The sequence below is a fragment of the Nuphar pumila genome, chromosome 2, assembly GCF_984573655.1.
Source record: "Nuphar pumila chromosome 2, dmNupPumi1.hap1.1, whole genome shotgun sequence".
Taxonomy (NCBI): Eukaryota; Viridiplantae; Streptophyta; class Magnoliopsida; order Nymphaeales; family Nymphaeaceae; genus Nuphar; species Nuphar pumila.
Genome location: NC_143250.1, coordinates 505832 through 525311, shown reverse-complemented (window position 1 = coordinate 525311; position 19480 = coordinate 505832). Strand labels below are relative to the sequence as shown.

General features: G+C 43.7%; 1 protein-coding gene across 3 annotated transcripts in view; it reads right to left on the bottom strand.

Moving 5' to 3' along the window:
* Window positions 1-14712: 14712 nt before the first annotated feature.
* Window positions 14713-19480, bottom strand: part of LOC149844360 (tobamovirus multiplication protein 1-like) — a 30386-nt gene continuing 25618 nt past the window's right edge. Inside the window, exons 4-12 of one of the 3 annotated variants that reach the window (XR_016430397.1) lie at window positions 19298-19390; window positions 18014-18085; window positions 17598-17670; window positions 17037-17082; window positions 16835-16898; window positions 16052-16157; window positions 15486-15539; window positions 15276-15353; window positions 14713-15201 (exon numbers count right to left, since the gene is read on the bottom strand). Coding sequence is in view for 2 of the 3 variants with exons in the window: in XM_089997188.1 (XP_089853314.1) it covers window positions 15109-15201; window positions 15276-15353; window positions 15486-15539; window positions 16835-16898; window positions 17037-17082; window positions 17598-17670; window positions 18014-18085; window positions 19298-19390 (573 nt within the window). In the remaining variant the exon portion in view is untranslated. Of the gene's footprint in view, window positions 15202-15275; window positions 15354-15485; window positions 15540-15966; window positions 16158-16834; window positions 16899-17036; window positions 17083-17597; window positions 17671-18013; window positions 18086-19297; window positions 19391-19480 lie in introns of those variants that run through there. The other 2 variants (XM_089997188.1, XM_089997189.1) reach the window with 2 other exon arrangements.

Genomic DNA, 19480 nt, shown 5'->3' with positions numbered 1-19480 from the left:
AACTCTTGAACCATGCTACAGTCAGTGTTCAACTCAGTCAGTGCTTAATGGAGCAATGTAGGATCGTCTGCTAGATGTGCACAAACGCAGAAAGAGAAGGGAGAGAGAGAAAGAAGGTTGATGTTCATGGCCTTCTTCAGGGAGATCCCTTTCTCAAATAATCATGTAGTACAAGGACTGAGTCTCAAATAACCATCTCTGGGGTACTTAAGTCTTTGCAACCGCTCCTTTTCTAGAATCATCATTTTATGGCACCAATGGCGGAAAGGGTACTTAAGTCTTTGCAATTGCATCAAACTCTGACGCTAACTGATGCTGACAAACATGGGGATAAAAGCTGCATGTGCTTACATATGTGGTGCTCATTGGAACCCCCAAACACGCACTGTAGCAAACAGTGCATCTTCGCAGGAGAACATATAACCTGCTTTACTTTTTTTTGACAAAAATTGATTTTTGTTTCATAAAAATCGGGAAGATCATGCGTCTGTGTATGTCGCTAGCAGCAAAATTCATTCTCAGAAGATCACGCTATACGTTGGTAGCCAAATGAGTTGTGTTATCCTACTACATGTATTTGAACTCCTCAAATGTCGCTGGCAGCCGAATGAGTTGTGTTATCCTATCATCCACCTGTATCTGAATTGAAACCATGTTATCATTCTCCACCAGTATGTAAAGTAAATTGAAATCGTGTACCTTATCCCTGATCCGTATACAAATAAAAAATGGTTAAAAAGTGATATACAATCACCAGTGTAGTTATAATAAATATTGATCCCCTTAATAAAAACAAACACTCATATCTTGTTGGATCTTGGTATGGATCCAGTATGGCCAAATGGGTCTCACATAGAATCCAATGACCCATTTAGTGGGCCATTGAGATATGCACCACCAAGATAATGGTGGGGCCCATTACACATTGGATACCCAGCATGTTTAAGAATCCAATGGGACAGTTAGGTTGGATAACAACTACCTAGGAGAGGTCAAATTCTCCAGCCCCTGCCTCTGCAGAATACACTGAAGAGGTATAAGGAACCCCTATGATGCAGGTCGTTAATCACTCCTCAATCCTCTTCTCCTTGAGTTCTTCCCAGCGCACATCCCGAACCAAAATCCATCAGTGATGTCAAAGCTAAGGTTTCAATGTGCGCATAAACTCATCGTCTTACCGAAATACCGAGCCTCCTAAGCTGAACCAGATGATGCTCGAGGCTTCGAAGAGAGTCTGCACTGGATCGACCCAGACGAGGCCGCTATCTGAGGAACTAACGTTCTTGTGCTAGGTTGAGCAGTGGAGCAACATAGGGAAGCTGTGGAGTTCCCTCCACCGGGCATCGTCGAGGAGGTCACTAACTCTGAGAGGTTCTACCTCATCTTCATGATGCAGTCCTTTGATAATGTGAATGACAACGGTCTCGTTGGGTACACCCAGTGCCCCCATGAGCTGGTTTGGCTCTCGAGCATCGGCTCCCTCGCAGCATCTTTCTGTGATCGTGTCTGATAGGGGCACACTCTCGGCTTCCAGACCATCATGCCATCTATTTGAGGGAAATCAAAGAACCTTGATCGGCAAGCTAGCAACCAGTCCGGCATATTCATCGCCACAAGCTTGGCCTTGGGCCGCTTCAACGGAGCCACTTGGAGTGACATGGCCGCGCAAACCTCCAATCCTTTAACTCTGGCGTTGTCGATTGGGGACTCTGGGGGGCCATCTACAACGACAAACCCTTTAAAAGGCCACATCTACTTGCTAGTGACATTCGGGGAGTTGTTGTACATCGGGTCCAATAGCAAGAACTGTTGGATCCGACGACTATTTGAGAGGCATTCTGCAGCCAGAGTCTGTAAGTGACAAAGCGTCGCAGGCAACAAAGGGGGTGAGAGAAGAACTCTGCAGGTAGCCAATGGAGCTCGGGTGAAAGAGGCAGAGGAGAACCCCATACTTCCCTCCTTTGTTTCCAGAGAGCAGGAACAAAAAAAATAGGAGAGATTTGCAGAGGGTTTTGACCCTTTGCTCTCTCTCTCTCTGTCCCTCCGGTCAACCTCAACACTGTCGTCATGGACCTCGCCAGAATGGATCCTGTAGAAGACACCATTGTCGCCCCTCTGCCTACCAATCCCGCTCTTGCAAAAGTAGAGGATAAGCTGAAGTGAAAGAGGTTGACGATGCTTCCACACCAGGTTATACCCTCTGTCAATGATGCAGTAGACAAAAAGAAAGGTGAGAGGTAGAGAGATAAGAAGGGTTTGGGGCTGCACAGAGGGTTAAGCAATTCTGAGGGGGGGGGGGGGGGGGGGGGTCACTGCTCGGCATTGCCCGAGGCATCGGGCTCGCAGATCACTTTTTTACCAAATCTAATGGAGCGGGTCTCGGTGCCACCAGTCGGACATCCATGTGGTTTTCGACCAGGCGGTGGGCGACAACGTCATCATCATCTCGATCTCCATCGGGGGCGGCTACTCCATGTCATTCGACACTGAGCCGACAACTATCAGTGATCAGTGCCTTCTCGGTGGTGTTCTGCAGGCAGAGGAGGAAAGAATTCTCGTTAGACGATGGTGATGCTCGGTTGATGAGTGACGAAGCACCCGTGAGTGGAGGAACTGCCACAGGCGGTTCAGCTGTCAATGGGTGGAGAAGATCCCCTATTGCCACAATCGGCAGTTGTTAAATCTTTCGGTGAAGGCAAAGGCGGCCAGGACGAGATCCCCAAGCCTGTTGGGCGGTTGTCAGACCTTCCGGTAGAGGCGACGGCAAGGGCGACAACTGTCGCCCCTACCCCCCTTTCATCTACTCTGTTTTCTCCCTTTCTTAAAAGGGGGAAACCCTAAGAGTTTTCTCTTTTACGAAAAAAATTTATCAGTGTTAATTTCCTTTTAAAGAACCGGGCCAGTTTAAGGAACCAGTTCAGTTATTCTTGACTCAGTGGGTTCATAAAATATTTTGATATTACTTTTTAAAACCTCTATTATTTTTTTTAGGCCTAATTTTTTTTTTTGAAAATCCCAAAAACATACCTATCTTCTGGTCAATACCCGAGACAATGACATGTTTCTTGAAATTATAGAAGACCACCTAGAGTTTTTTGTTTAACTCTGAGATATTATGTTTTTAATATTCTGATATTCTGATTTTTTTTTACCCAAAACTATTTCTAACTTTTCTATTTTTGCAGAAAAGTGCTTCTGGTTAGCGAAATACCTTCCATAGCATCATACTGACATGTTTGGATCCAGTTGGTACAAGTATTTTTATAAAAGACCTTGTTGGATCCGGTAAAACTTTTGAATCATGAAATTCTTTGAGTTATTGCATTGTTCTTATGTTTCACATTATGATTCATGTTTTGGATCTGGCATCGATCCAATTTTATGGGTCCTAATTTATATAGATCTTGATATGATATGACTCAATATAGATCTAGTTCAATTAGTTTTGGATCTAGTTTGATCCAAATTGGATCCAGTTGAGTGATATGCCCAGATATGGGATATAGATCTAGATTTGATTCATGTTTTGAATCCAGTTAAGTATATATAGAATATGGATCTAGATTTGATTTGAGATTTATGATTGGATCCGGTTGAGTGTTATGTCAGGATATGGGATATGGATCTAGATTTGATTCATGTTTTGAATCCAGTTAAGTATATATAGAATATGAATCTAGATTTGATTCAAGATTTATGATTAGATTCAGTTGAATGTTATGCCAGGATATGGAATATAGATCTAGTTTGATCCAGTTTTGTGATGGATCGAAATAAGTATATATGAGATATGGATCTAGTTTGATCCACTTTTGTGATAGATTCGAATAAGTATATATGGGATATGGATCCAGAATTGATCCAGAGACAAATCTAAATAGATATACATATATTGTATGGATCTAGATTTAATCCAAGTTTTTGTTGAATCTGGACAGTGTTAGGCCAGATATTTGGATCTATTTATGATAATTGTATGGATTCAGTATTTACACGGTTAGATCCAGATTAGTAGAATATTGGATGCATAATATGAATCTATTGGCATTTAAAATATATGGTTTCGGATATGGTCTTAGATTATGGTCAAATTATGTAAGATCCATGGTTTTATGGAGATCCATTTTAATATGGATGGTGTTGGACTTGATAGATAACATCTCAAGTCGGATTTGAATATGAAATTCTACAAATCCAATAAAACTATATATATATATATATATATATATATATATATATATATATATATATATATATATATATATGTGTGTGTGTGTGTGAATCCGGTAATGGACTTGAACTTAAATGTTCAAACTTATGGTTTGATTAAAGTCCGGTAATTGGCTTATCATATTTTTTAGCATATCCAAATGATAATGAGATAACTTTCATTGGATAATGGATTTGGTGCATATCCAAATTGGATTTGGGTATGGAATTTATGACTTAATTCATGATGAAAAAACAACCTAGTTTGTGAATAACCTCATGATAGGGATATATCATGAAGGAAAAATTCAACTAATATAAGTAAAACCACATGATGTCATGGCTTAATTCAAATAATGCTTAAATACAATGCATTGGAAAAGTGAGAGCAAAATTATAATTTTACACATGCATGTGAAGATATTTATGTGTATATAATGCTAAATAACAATGCTCCCTATGGTATGCTTGTATAAATACATGGAAGGATATTTTTTATGTTTTAAAGTCTCTGTATGAAATGTTAAATGGTGTTGGTCAGTCACATTAGTGACTATTTGGATTCGGATATACTGATCAGGTAGTGATCAATATGTGACAATGCACATGAAAAGTGAGAGTATTTGATATGTTTGGTAAATCACAAATTTATGAATTAATAAGTTTTATATTACTCCACTAGTGTGCATGCCTGTGGAATAGTCATGGAAGAGCTAAAGAATCCCATGACTATGTGAGACCTATGATGTATTCATGGACTGCATGACTTAATATGCACTGAATGATGAATACTTGAAATTTATGACATGATGGAAAAATATTCTAGTTTGTGAATAACTTCATGATAGGGATATATCATGAAGGAAAAATCTAACCAGCGTATGTAAACCTCACAATGTCATGAGTGCAATACATAATGCATTGGTTATGATAAAATATGGGTGTTTGCCTTATATGGCCAAGTGGGAGATGTTGCATCTTGGTATGGATCCAGTATAGCCAAATGGATCTCACATAGGATCTAATGACCCATTTAGTGGGTCATTAAGATATGTACCACCGGGATAATGGTAGGGCTCATTATACATTAGATTCACAGCAAGTTTGGGAATCCAATGGGACAGTTAGGCTGGATAACAACTACCTAGGGGAGGTTAAATTCTCCAGCCCCTGCCTCTGCAAAATACACTGAAGGGGTTTAAAGAACCCCTCTGATGCAGGCAGTTAACCACTCTTCAATTCTCTTTTCCTCGAGTTCTTCCATGCGCACACACTCATCCAAAATCCATCATATCTCACGTTAGAGAGTGAGTGCACCTTTTCGAAATATAGTTATTCTTTCCTTCAAGTTTGAGTTCGAGTTTAGCCAAGAGACATGAAAAGAGAGCACGACACATAGAAAAGAGAGGGCGGACCCAATCAAGATTGAAATGCCCCATTTATTACATATCATGAATAGAGGATGTTTGTAAGCACCTGATAATTTCGTATACAAGAGTTTGATAGCTGATCATTGGAGGTAGAGCAGTGCAAACCCACCATAAAATTGGGCCAGATCTTGAATAGGTAAACCCAAGTAATGGATGCATTGCGGTGATGAGCTGCATGAGGATCCCAAGAGCGTGGATCCCCACTCAGCTGGTATTTTTCCCTGAAAAAAGAAACTCGATCTTCAGTGCCAACACAAATGTACCACCACCATTTTGAAAGTAGCGCAAAGTTATGGAGATTAAGTGATGAGATGCCCAGAATGCCCCCTTTCAATTGGAAGAGTGACTGTGGACCAGTCGACGAGATGGAGAGAGGCTCGCTCATTAGATCCTTTCCATACGAAGGCCCAAAGACGTTTATTGATTTTCACTTCTACCTGAGCATCTTGTACATGGACATGTAGTAACTAGGGATAGAGGAGATAACGTGTTTGATGAGAAGAATACAGGACCCAGAAGAGAGAGGTATTTTATGTGCCATGAATGCAGTCTCGCATCTATTTTTTCCAGCACTGGCTGCCATAAAGAAGCTTTTATAAGGCGTTTGTATATAGGCAGTCCTAAATAGTTGATCGACAAAGACCCTTTCGCGATAATAAAAAATCATTGATGCTGTCACGAGCTTAGAAGCGAAGGCCCCCACGACATAGCTTCAGGAATTTGCAAACATCGAAAGCAAGCCTTTTAAGCGCACAAGCAATGCATAGCACACGTGCACGAGCGAAAGCAAGAGTACGCGCATGCACAAACACAAAGAGAGCAAAGAGACAAGGATGCAAAAAGCTTATTTATAGATACTTAAAAGCAAAGTACATCAAGAGGGGAAGAGAGGGTCCGAATACACGGGGTTCTTAAGCTGTAAGGCTCTGTGGAGCACTCTAGAGTGCCAAAGGGGTATATACATCAGAGCAAAAAGGTGAAAAATGTGGCGGTCTGAAACACGCTCTCCCGCCTAAGTTGGCGTCGTCCTCGACGCCAATTGTTCATGGTAGCCTTCTACAAGTTGTCGATGCTGAAACATGTTGTTGGCCTTCTCCCAGTTAGCTTCACATTCTGGCAATCCCGTCCACTGCAGTAAGTACTCTTTGACTTCCCCTAGATAGTTGTTGGAATGGTTGAGGATGACCTCTGGCTCATCCCCTTCTGCAACTCTGACTTGCCAGTAGCTAGATCTCAAATCCAACTTAGAGAAGACCTTCACCTTTTCAAGTTGATCAAAGAAGTCTACGAGTGAAGGAAGCGGGTACTTGTTCTTCACCGTCATTTTGTTCAGTGCCCGATAGTCGACGCACAACCGCTTCGACCCATCATGCTTTGCTTGAAACATCACGGGTGCTCCAAAGGAAGCTTTGGATGGTTGGATGATCCTTGCTTCGTGCATATCATCCAATTGTTTGCGTAATTCCTGTAATTCAGGAATTGTCATGCGATAAGGAGACATTGCGGGTGGCCATGCACCTGCTACTAGTTCAATCTGATGGTCTACCTCATGCCTCGGCGGTAGCTTCTTCGGCATCTCATCGGGCATAACATCGCCAAACTCCTTCAATATTGACACTAAAGCCTCTAGGACATTCGTGACTTCTTCTGCCTTATCCGTAGCGCGGATTGTGACAAGAAAAGTCTTGTCACCGCTTTTCATGCCTCTCTTCAACTTGAGCGCAAACACCAAGTGCTCACAGGGCTTTTCTGCTATTGCAGTAACCATGCAGGGCTGATTCTCACTCTCAAAGCTGACAACGTTAAGGTGGGCATCGGCACTGCTTTGTTGCTTCTCAAGAATTCCATCCTGAGGATGACTTTAAAATCATCCATAGGTGCGACTGATAACGTGATCCTTCCCGACCAGTTATGGATCCACACTGGTGCATCACGAGCGACGTTGTAAATGGCCTTAGCCTCCGAATTAACCATTTTCATGCGGCTCTCTTTCTGTTCTCACTGTAATCCCAACCGTTCTGCTTCTTCACGTGAGATGAAGTTATGTGTGGCGCCAGTGTCTACCAATGTCTTGGTAAACTTTCTGTTGAGCAAAAGTTTCAACAAGTACATCAACTCTTTGCATATTGTCGGTTCCGCAACAGTTGCGACCTTTACTGCATTCATCATCTGTATTGCGCCAACTGTTGGCGCCTCTGCAGGTTGATCTTCTTCCTCACCCTGAACAACATTCGCAGCTCGGGGTGCGCGGTTATCTTCATTCCCTTGACCACGATTTCTGTTGGGACATGTATCCTGCCAATGATCCCCGTGGCAGATACGACAGTCACAACGACGATAATTGCCGCTCTGAAAGTTATTTCAATTTTGGTTATTGTTTTGGCCATCTTGTCGACCATGATTCTACTGGTTCCTCCGGCTAGCATTTTGTCCTTTGTCATTCCTTCGGTTGTCCCTTCGATTGTTGCGATCATTTCCCTGCTGTCTGCCTTGAAATGCAGGGTCATTCCTATCAAGTTCGGCAAGTTTTTCTGCAACCATCAGCGCCTCAGCTAGCATTGCAGGGTTGTGCCGAATAAGTTCTTGGTTTGCCCATCCTTGGAGTCTGTTGCCAAAATAGAACAACCGATCCTGATCATCCATTCTGTCAACTTCCAGCATTATCGAAGAGAATGTCTTGACATCGTCATGCACTGACCCTGTCTGTTTCAACGCCAACAACCTTTTGCGGGCTATTTTATCTTGATTTTTAGGTAGAAAGTAGTCTCGCAATTCCTTTTGGAGATCCTCCCATGAGACTATAGCAACCAATCCCCGTCGAACATCACCCAAGCGACGTCTCCACCAGAGAGTCGTTTCATCCACAAAGTACATTGTTGCGGTCTGCAGCCTATCTGTGTCCTCCTCTATCCTCACAGCTTCTAAAAACTGATCCATCTCGTAGATAAAATTCTCGAGATCCTTTTAATCCTGCATGCCTTTATACTTTGCGGGCTCAGGTAACCTGTAACGTGGTCTATCCACGTATGTCGCAACACCGCCAGCTGGGGCAGTCCTCAACTGCCACTCCAACTGTTCATTCTTTCGTCGGACAACATTCAATTCAGCAGTTGGGGCAATCCTCACTACTCCATTTTCAGTTCTCAATAGGATGAGCCTGGGGATATCATGGAAGACATCCAAGATGTGTTCGGTAAGTAGAACAAAATCAAGTCGGAGTGTTTGTTGGACTAGGAACAAGGTTCACCGCATAGATGCAAATCCACCAAGCAGTTGCGGTTGCCAATCATGGCCTAAGTTTTGAAATCGAATCGCCAGATGGAATTCACCCACAGATTCCAACCAAGCCGACAAGCCAGGTCGCCACACCACGAGAATACCACCTTTCGTTATCATGGCCGGTTTGTATTGAAAACCGCCACAATTGCGCTACAAACTGTGAACAAATTGCAGACCAACGGAGTCTAGTTTGGATTCTACAGTAGCCACGGTATCAAATTTGTTGAGCCGAATGAAATTAGCAAAAAATAAGGCCCTGTATGTTACAAATATTTTATTTTATTACAAGATCTTTCCTTACGAGATGTTACCAACTTTGCCAACTATAATTTTGCATTATCACCATCATGAGACTCTGGCAGGTCAAGATTACATGATCGTTGTAGCTCTAGTCGATCTAATAGACTAATATAGGGCTGTCACGGGCCTATTTCCTTCAATGGGCCAGCGCGGCGCGACGGTCCTTCCTTACCGCCGCAAGCCTACTCGTCAGCTCGCTTGCCGGTCGCGGAAGCTTATGATCAGAGTGCAAGAGAGCAAGAGAGAATAGAGGGAGAGAAGTTGCAATCACAAGAAGCAATCACAACGAGGGTGAACAAAAGAAAGCTCAACGCATTTGATTCATTCACAATTTTGCCCGCAGGCTATTACAGTTCAAGTATACGGGCTGCCCCTTCGGGGTATTAATTCACCTGAACCGGGCAGCTTACATCAGACTCAACAAAAGCAAAACAGACTCTAAGCGCAACTGTACACTGTAAGTCGCAAGGGAACATGCTCCCCCCTTCAAATCATGCGCCGTCCTCGGCGCCATCTGTTTCGTGGTAAGCCCTGACTTCAGCCGGGTAGCGGCTGTTCATTCGAAATGCAGGCTCCCACGTTGGTTCCGCTGTTTCCTCCCACTGCACCAAGTATTTCTTCGCTTGCCCCAAGTAGTTGACCTTGTGGCGAAGGATCTGACTGAGGTGCTTTTCGGCCCGTTGTGCTGCCGGGGCCCTCTGCATGATGGGAGCGCGTTGCGGCACATTGCGTTCCGGGTCTCCATCATCTGGATGGAACTGCTTGAGGTTGCACACGTGGAACACCGGGTGCACCTTGAAGTCTGGGGGCAACTCCAGCTTATAGGCTAGCTTGCCCACCTTCTTTGTGATGGTGAAGGGTCCCTCATACTTTCTGAGTAGTCCGCGGTGCCGCCCGCGGAAGATGCCTGTGCGACCAGGATATAACTTCACCAACACTTGGTCCCCAACTTGGAACCCTGCGGGCCGACGGTGTTTGTCTGCCCACTTCTTCATTCTCTTTGCCGCTTTGTGTAAGAATGCCTTCGCTAACTCATTTTGCTCGTGCCAGTCGCGAACAAACTGATAGGCGAATGATGGCCTTCCCTTTTCCTGTGTGGCAAGAGTGTGCGGGGTCAGTGGCTGCTGCCCCGTGGCTATCTCGAACGGACTGTGGCCTGAAGACTCGCTCTTCTGCAGATTATAACAAAACTGTGCCACATCAAGGAGCTTCACCCAATTTTTCTGATTGGCACTAACAAAGTGCCTAAGGTACTGCTCCAGGATCCCGTTGATGCGCTCTGTCTGCCCATCTGTCTGCGGATGAAAGCTAGTTGAAAACAGCAACTCAGAGCCCAGTAGCCGAAATACTTCACGCCAGAACTTGCCCGTGAAGCGAGCATCACGATCACTCACAATGATCTTTGGTATGCCCCAGTGCTTCACCACATGCTTTACGAACAACTCTGCAGTCTTCTCTGCAGGGCACTCCTTAGAAGCCGGGATGAAGGTGGCATACTTTGAAAAACGATCCACCACAACTAGAATAGAACTGAGGCCCTCTACCTTTGGCAGACTAACAATAAAGTCCATGGAGATGCTATCCCATGGACGTTCTGGAATTGGTAGAGGCTCAAGGAGACCGGCAGCCTTCTGATTTGTCCCCTTATCCTGCTGGCAGATGAGGCATGTCCGCACATACCCCTCAACGTCGTCTCTCATCTGCGGCCAATAGTAGCCGCGCTCAAGGAGTGCTAAGGTCCGCTCCTGACCAGGATGGCCGGCCCATAGTGTATCATGGCACTCCTTGAGTAGCTCTCGGCGAAGGCTTCCCCACCGTGGTACAAAGATGCGTCCCCCTTTTGTTATGAGGAGGCCATCTTGTAGCCAAAATCGCCGAGTCTTCCCTGCCTGCGCTAGAGAAACAAGGTGTTGTGCGGTCGGATCCTGCTGCGTACCCTCGCGGATGCGGCTCAGCAGTGCACCCTCCAAATGCACTTCAGAAGACTCCGCACGCGCAGCTGCCAGTTCAGCCCTACGGCTCAGGGCATCCGCCACAACATTGGTCTTTCCAACCTTGTACTCTAAGGCAAAGTCGAACTCAGCCAAAAACATCTGCCATCGAGCTTGCTTGGGCGTCAGCTTCTTTTGCGTCTGAAAATAGCTCGTGGCCACATTGTCCGTCTTGACGACGAACTCGGCACCCAAAAGGTAGTGCCGCCAGGTCCTGAGGCAATACACAATGGCGGTCATCTCACGTTCGTGCACTGTGTACCGCCTCTCTGCATCCTTCAGCTTACGACTCTCATATGCGATCGGATGCCCGTCTTGCATAATAACTCCGCCAATGGCAAAGTCTGAGGCATCAGTGTGGACTTCGAAGGGTCTCGAATGATCAGGCAGTCGCAGTACTGGCTCTCTCACTAAGGCTTTCTTCAAGCCCTCGAAGGCATCTTGGCACGCTCCTGTCCAGAGCCATACCCGATTTTTCTTTAACAAATCTGTGAGGGGCGCAGCAATTAGGGAATAACCTTCGATGAAACGCCGATAATAATTTGCCAAGCCGAGGAATGACCGCAATTCTGGCACTTTGCTTGGCGGAACCCATTCCTGGATGGCCCTTATCTTCTGCCCATCCATACGCAGCACACCACGCCCCACAACGTGGCCAAGGAAGCTGATCTCCTCCTGCCCGAAGAGACACTTCTCTCGTTTAACACAGAGGTCATTCTCCTTCAGCACCTGAAACACTGTTCGCAAGTGCCCGACATGTTCCTCCATGTTACTGCTGTAGATCACGATATCATCCAGATAGACTACCACAAACTTGTCTAAGTAAGGGTAGAAAATCTGGTTCATTAAAGTCGTGAATGTGGCTGGAGCATTTGTCAACCCGAATGGCATTACTAGAAATTCGTAAGCACCATAGCGGGTGACACAAGTTGTTTTCGGCTCATCACCTTCAGCAATCCTCACCTGCCAGTAACCCGATCGCAGATCTAGCTTGGAAAAGATACGGGCACTGCCTAGCTGATCGAACAAGTCTGCTATCAATGGCAATGGGTACTTGTTCTTCACCGTGACCTTGTTCAAGGCCCGGTAATCCACACATAACCGTTTAGAGCCATCATGTTTCATCTGAAAAAGGACCGGGGCACCAAATGGGGCTTTTGATGGACGAACAATGCCTGCGTCCAACATCTCGTCTAGCTGCCTGCGCAGCTCCTTCAACTCTGCTGGCCCCATACGGTATGGAACCATTGCGGGAGGCTTTGCTCCCGGGGTCAACTCAATCTTGTGGTCGACCTCGCGTCTTGGCGGAAGACGCTTTGGCAATTCCGGAGGCATCACCCCCCGAAACTCCTCCAATAGAGGGGCTAGGGTCGGCGGCACTGCTGCTTCTACCTTCCCTTCATCTGCACGCACTGCAACTAGGAATGTCTGCTCCCCATGCTTGACACCCTTCTTCAGTTGCATTGCTGATAACACTGAAGACTTGCCTTTCTGCGTAAGGCACTGCACTGTGTGGGACAAGTCCGATCCCATGATCGTCAACGTGTTAAACTTTGGCAGCATCATCACATTCTGGCTTCGCAGAAACTCCATACCCAGAATCACCTTGAAATCGTCCAGGGGCACCACAGAGAAATTGGCTTTGCCGACCCAACTCCCCACTTGAGTAGCCACATCTCTTGCTTCACCAAGAATGGGCTTGGCCTCAGAGTTTACTGTTTTGATAGTCCTCTGCTTTGGCCCAGTTTTCAAGCCCAACCGCTCTGCCTCTTCCCGCGAGACAAAGTTGTGTGTGGCCCCGGAGTCTACCATTGCCGAAGTAGACTTTCCATTCATGATGACTTCTACGTACATAAGTTCCTTACTGACCTGCATGTTCTTAGCTGCGCAACTTCTAGCTGCGTTAATCGATCGCATGGCGCCTATCCTCGGTTGCATGGTCTCAGCGTCACTGCCTTCAGTATCGCTGCATTCTTCCTGTGCAGCATTGGCTTGCCCGTCGTCCTTTACAAGGCGCTTTGGGCATTGCCGGGCGATATGTCTATCACCACAGAACCAACATGTCACAACCGCACCCTTGTTGCTGTTGTTATGCTTCGTGTAGTTCTGTTTCTTTTCGGGTTGATGGCGTGTCGACGCCTCACCTTTATCGTTGCGCTGCTCATCCTTCTTGCCTCCGTGGTCAGGCTTCTTCCCAACTTTGGTTGATGGGGTGAAAGGTTTGCGCTGAGTATCAACTAAGCGCTCCGCCGCCACATATGCATCCTCCAAAATACGGGGGTTGCTCCTTTCCACTTCGGACTGTGCCCATGGTTGAAGTCCCACAATGAACCAGTTGAGCATGTCGTCTTCTGGCATGTTAGGTATCTCCAGCATAAGCTTCTGGAACGTTCGGACATAGTCTTGCAACGAACCAGTATGTTTGAGTTCACGAACCATCCGGTAAGCCTGTCTCTGCGCATTTCTTGGCATGAAGTAGTTGCGCAACTCTACTTTGAAGTCGTCAAAAGTGTCTATCACACATTGACCCCTCTCCATGTCATTGCGCTTCCGCCTCCACCAAGCGATAGCATCACCATCAAGTAAGGCCGTTGCAGCCTTGATCCTCAGATCTTCAAGGGTCACATTTTGGATATCCAAGTAGTCTTCTACTTGGAACAAGAAGTTCTCAATGGCCTTGCTGTCGCGAGAACCATTGAATTTTGCGGGTCTAGGTACATCAATCCTTGACGATCTCTCACCATTTCCGCCATTCAGGGTCACCGTCCGCTGTAACGTACGGTTTCTCAACTCAAGATCGGCCACTGTAGTCGTCAACGAAGTGACCTGCCCCATTAGTAAGTTCACCTGCTCTTGCAGGCTCGCCACCACATCATTCAATCCATTGAATGAATCACATGCACGTGAAATCGCTTCATCATGCGAAGTCACATCTTCCACCAGCTTATTAACAGTTGCAGCCAACTCTTCTTGGCCCTGAGGTGAACCCATCTCCTCAGCTTCGGCAACTGCCTTGCCTCTGGTGTTGCGCAAGTGTTGATAAGGCGCCACGATGTCTTGCTCACAAATCGCAGCCTGTCGGCGTGTCTGTCGACACCGACTCCGGAGTCCCTTCCCCAACACGAGAACGGGCTCTGGTACCACTTGTCACGGGCCTATTTCCTTCAATGGGCCAGCGCGGCGCGACGGTCCTTCCTTACCGCCGCAAGCCTACTCGTCAGCTCGCTTGCCGGTCGCGGAAGCTTATGATCAGAGTGCAAGAGAGCAAGAGAGAATAGAGGGAGAGAAGTTGCAATCACAAGAAGCAATCACAACGAGGGTGAACAAAAGAAAGCTCAACGCATTTGATTCATTCACAATTTTGCCCGCAGGCTATTACAGTTCAAGTATACGGGCTGCCCCTTCGGGGTATTAATTCACCTGAACCGGGCAGCTTACATCAGACTCAACAAAAGCAAAACAGACTCTAAGCGCAACTGTACACTGTAAGTCGCAAGGGAACAAGGGCAATGCATCATTTTATATCCAATATAAACATGAGTCAGTCAGCAAAATTATACAAGCCAGTTCCTCATCAGCCATAACAAGAGCTCAAAGTCTCACGTGCCTACCAAAATCAATGAATCGCAGGACATACAATTTTTTTCCACCCATAAACCCGGAGAGAGAGAGACTCATAACAGATCAAAGACCACCCAAGAAAACAACAGAGCAGCACCAACCAAAAGGATGCTGAAAGCTGCTGTGACAAAGCATCCTTAAGACCACACATTCATACACGATTGTTCTCTCAATCTGCTTCAGATTAAGTGCCGCTTTAGCCTCGGATTCAAACAACCATGATGCTCACTGCACAGTTGAAAACAAGAACCTCCCGGAAGGTTTGACAGCTTGATCATTTAATGAATTGGATGGTATTGCCCAGATATCCTTTTAGGGGGCAACTTCCGAAGGATATAAAGAACAAGTGCAGAAGGCATGACCTCCGTCAACTAATACACACAAAAATGTAAAAAATCAGTGAAACAGCATAACCCAGATACCGTAGGAGCAAGAGAACACCTACCATATAATAAATCAGATTGAGAATTGGATGATCCAAAACATCGAGGGATGCACCAGAATCAAATGCAGACAAAGCAACCTGCAAAACAGTCGATTTCAGGAAGGACCAGAATTTCAAATGCACGCTTGATCTTAAAAACTTTAATACAAGCACATATTCAGGCACTGATCTATAGTAAAGCATCCAAAGCTTCAAATACCATGAACTCACCACAAAGCATCTTATGAGAAAGCAGGCACAGCATATAGCTGTAACGGAGCCAACCTGTAGCAAAGAAACAATTTTCATCAATATGCAAAGCATAACATAGAAATCAATCAATAACAAAATGCAGATATCAGAGCCATTTCGCAACATGACAAAAAAAACCAACTTATTCATTTATACAGGTGCATATCAAGAAGTCGTCAAACCAACTGAACAAGCAACCAATTTGTATTAACTACAGAAAATTTATGAAAGTTCGAATGGTATATGACCCAATAAGCATAAACTGTTTAACGCAAAAGGATATGGGTACGGGTTAGGGATGCAAATGGACCGGATTCAGTATGGGCATTTTATGATTTTTGGCTGTTCCGACCCGATCTGAATCCGATTTTTCTATGTATTTAGTTGATCTGGATCCAACCCATTTGCTTCTCTAGTGCAGGTGCAATGCCAACTGATGCAAGAAAGAAGGAATTGCACATTCATACAGAAACAAGATATGAAAGTAGAACAAGCTACGACATATTGGAACCTTTAGTTGTCAAACAATAACACTATACTTCTACCTGGCAAGGGCACAATTTTGCTTCGTCCATGGAAACGAGGTGTTGTATAACATCCAGATAATAACCAAAGTACCTTGTCTTCCAGTTTGCAGAAACTAGTGATCCTCTATAGTTCCACATATCAAGAAAAACACAAAAATTAGGCTAAATGAAGGATAAAAATGAATTATGTTAAGTCTCCTGAAACAATGTTAATGGTGGTGAAGGTGAAATTCATCAAACTGGTTTTCCACACCAGAGTGTAGTTCAGTAATTTCAAGAGTACATAAAATAATGTGCTTGAAGGGACACCAGTTTCTAGGATCTTTTCCAACACTCTTGCAAACTAATCCGTTGGAACAGTAGTTTCTTGCATCCATTTTGGGAATTTAGTGTGAATCAGGGGCTTTCATAATGCAAATTGATGCTTTAACTTTAGGGTCTGTTTGCCTTCTCATTACCCTTTTTGTGCCACCAATGCTCCACACTTTCAAACATCCCAAGCTAATAATGTTTTATGATCACATTTCATGCATTATCACATCCAAAAGTAGGACTGCTGCTGTTATTTCAAGAATACTTCATCTCAGTTTGTGTCTGAACCCCCATTTTTTCGACACATCAAAAGATTTCAAGCATTTTTAGGATCAAAGGTTGGTAGATTTCAGTGTCATTATTAGCATAAATCATTTGAGAAGAGCATCAGAATGGGAAGTTTACATGATACATGAATATGAAATGGTACAGAGTGGTCTCAGATGGCTACATTAGCAGGTCAAAGACTATTGAGGGAAGCACGCATACCTCATGAAGCTTCTTTCGGCGTCCCTTTGATTCAATAGGGAAGCGTCTCAGCATCATAAATAGCCTGCCATATACACAGTGTAAGATGAAGCAAGGTGAAAAAAAGCATTTTACCAATAATAGCAAACTGTTCTCACTTAAAAATTTGAAAAAGAGAACATATCAGGTCTGTGACTCTCACGGAGAATGCAGAATATGTTACCTTCCTCCATAAAGTAGAAAGCCCAGAGCAGCAACAAATGATACGACTGAAAAAGAAAATTTTGAAGTATATATCAACCAAAAAGTAACCCACAGGCAAGCAACAAAAAATTTCAAATATGTATGAATAGAAGCAGCAAAAGAGCAAGAAAAAACCCATTGTAAGCACTCATTACAGAGGGTAATAAAACATGAGGAAAGGAAAGACACTTTCTTCGCCATCACATAAGATGAGATAACAGAGTATGAACTCTTAGTTAAAACATCCACCAAGAAATAAGAGGGCAAACACTTGGTCAAAACACCCACCAAGTTGACTGGTGCTTAGAGATGACTTGCACGTGACAACAGGTCAGAATCCAACATCTGAGGGCTCGTCCTTTCAGATTCATTCAGATGCTTGGGTGGTGCTCTCATGCAAGGGCTAGGCAACAAATTCCATCCTTTATTAAAAAACATGGGCCTTGAATGATACTTATTGCACTAGTCCACTGGACTCATGCAGATGTGTAACTAAATTCATGCTTTTTATACTTTGATATAAACCACAAAGCACACGAACCTGCTATGAACAGCTTCCCAATTGATTCTACAACAGCATTATCATTAATCCAGAGGTATATCCAGATGCAGACCTGATGCAAAGATATTGTCCAATTTAAGCAAGTTAAACAAAAGAACTTAGCATAATGAACAAGACTTGTTTGCAACTCTCAAAAAAACAAATGTTTGATAGGATGATGTCATTTCACTGTTTTATAACAACCATGAAAAATGACATAAATCAAGAGAATAAACGGTGGCTAGTTCAAATATAAAACCAATTAAGAGACTAGTAACCAGATGCTTGGTGTAGGTTGATATATTGGCAAAATGAAAGAGAGACGATAAATAGCAAAAGTGTTTCTGCCTGTATCATAAAGAAAAAACATGTCTATTTTAAGTTATATGATGAGCTTAGGTCATTAACATGCAAACCTGTATAAAATATATTCCACCATTAGTTGCCAAATAAACAGCCCGAAGCTTGTCTGTCGGTAGACTTCGTGCCTGTCATTAATGGAACAAAGTGAGGGGCCAAACAAATATTTTATTTCTTTGGTAAATTTCCTGATTCAGAGCATGATTCAAAAACCCAGTGACTCGGGAATCGGCTCGTTCAATAGTTACTTGTGACTCAGGCGGGTCAACTCAGTCACTCGTCTGGGTTTGTTAACTTTTGATTTTATATAAAAATAATGTAATAGTAATCAAATAAATGCAAAACAACAACAACAAAAGTCCATTATTACTTCTAAAATCACTAAATAAGTCAAAAAAATCATGTTAAGTTACAACTAAACCACCACAACTAGCCATTTACTAACAAGAAACTGAAGTACCGAACAACAAATTAGTGTGTTAACTATAGATTATATGACACGAATCATGTAACTAAGTTACTAACAATATCAATGAATAAAAAAACACAAAACAAGCATTGAACTTTAAAATCTTCAATAATTTTGCTCTAGAAGAGTCAACCGAGTCTGGATGAGTTTTTGCTCTAGAAGAGTCTGCACACTGGGTTGACCCAGTAAATGGGTGATCCGAACCAAGCCAACCGAGTCAACTTGATGAGTCTTGACTGAGTCTGGACAAGTTTTTGCTCTAGAAGAGTCTGCCCACTGGGTTGACCCAGTAAATGGACCATCCGAACCGAGTCAACAAGTTGACTCGGCATGTTTTTAAACACTGTTTCAGACCACCTTTTATCTGATATTCCACATCAGGCACCAATCTTTTGTAAATCCCAAATCCATAACTAAGGTTTTCCACAAAGTGTCACCTAAGGACCTCGGGTTGACCTCCCTCAAACAAACTGGTGGGGACTTTTAGAGTTTTGTAAAATCCCTATGTTACCTTAAAACACATGATTGTCTTTTAAATGCATGATGAAACAGTGAAGAAAAAGAAGTGAAGTCATTTTCAGCATTTTAAAATATTTAACTCTGATTTAATTGGTTGAGGATAATGATAGGTCACATGAGGTCCTTATTTGACAATTATCAGAAAAACTTAGATCTGTATCGAGAAATTCAGAAAACAGAGGTCTCTTTCTTGAATTATAGGCAAAAGGTATGTCTCTAAATGGAAATTTCAACATTTCTTTCCATATGAATGCAGTTAAGTCAGTTGAAAACCCTTCTAAACAGAGAAGGAACTTATTAAAAACTATTTCACAACTCAACCATGAAAACAGAAGCCAGATTTTCCTCCCACCTGATGATAGATCTCTGCCCAAAATAGGACAAGCAGTGTGTATGTAGAGAAGAACAAAAGCCCCGGGAGATCCAACAGAACTAAAAGAAAGACCTGTGCTACATAAGCAGTAATAAAAACATCATGTTAGACATGGTAAAACTCATCAAATGCATTTCTTCAATGGGACTGAACTGACAATTT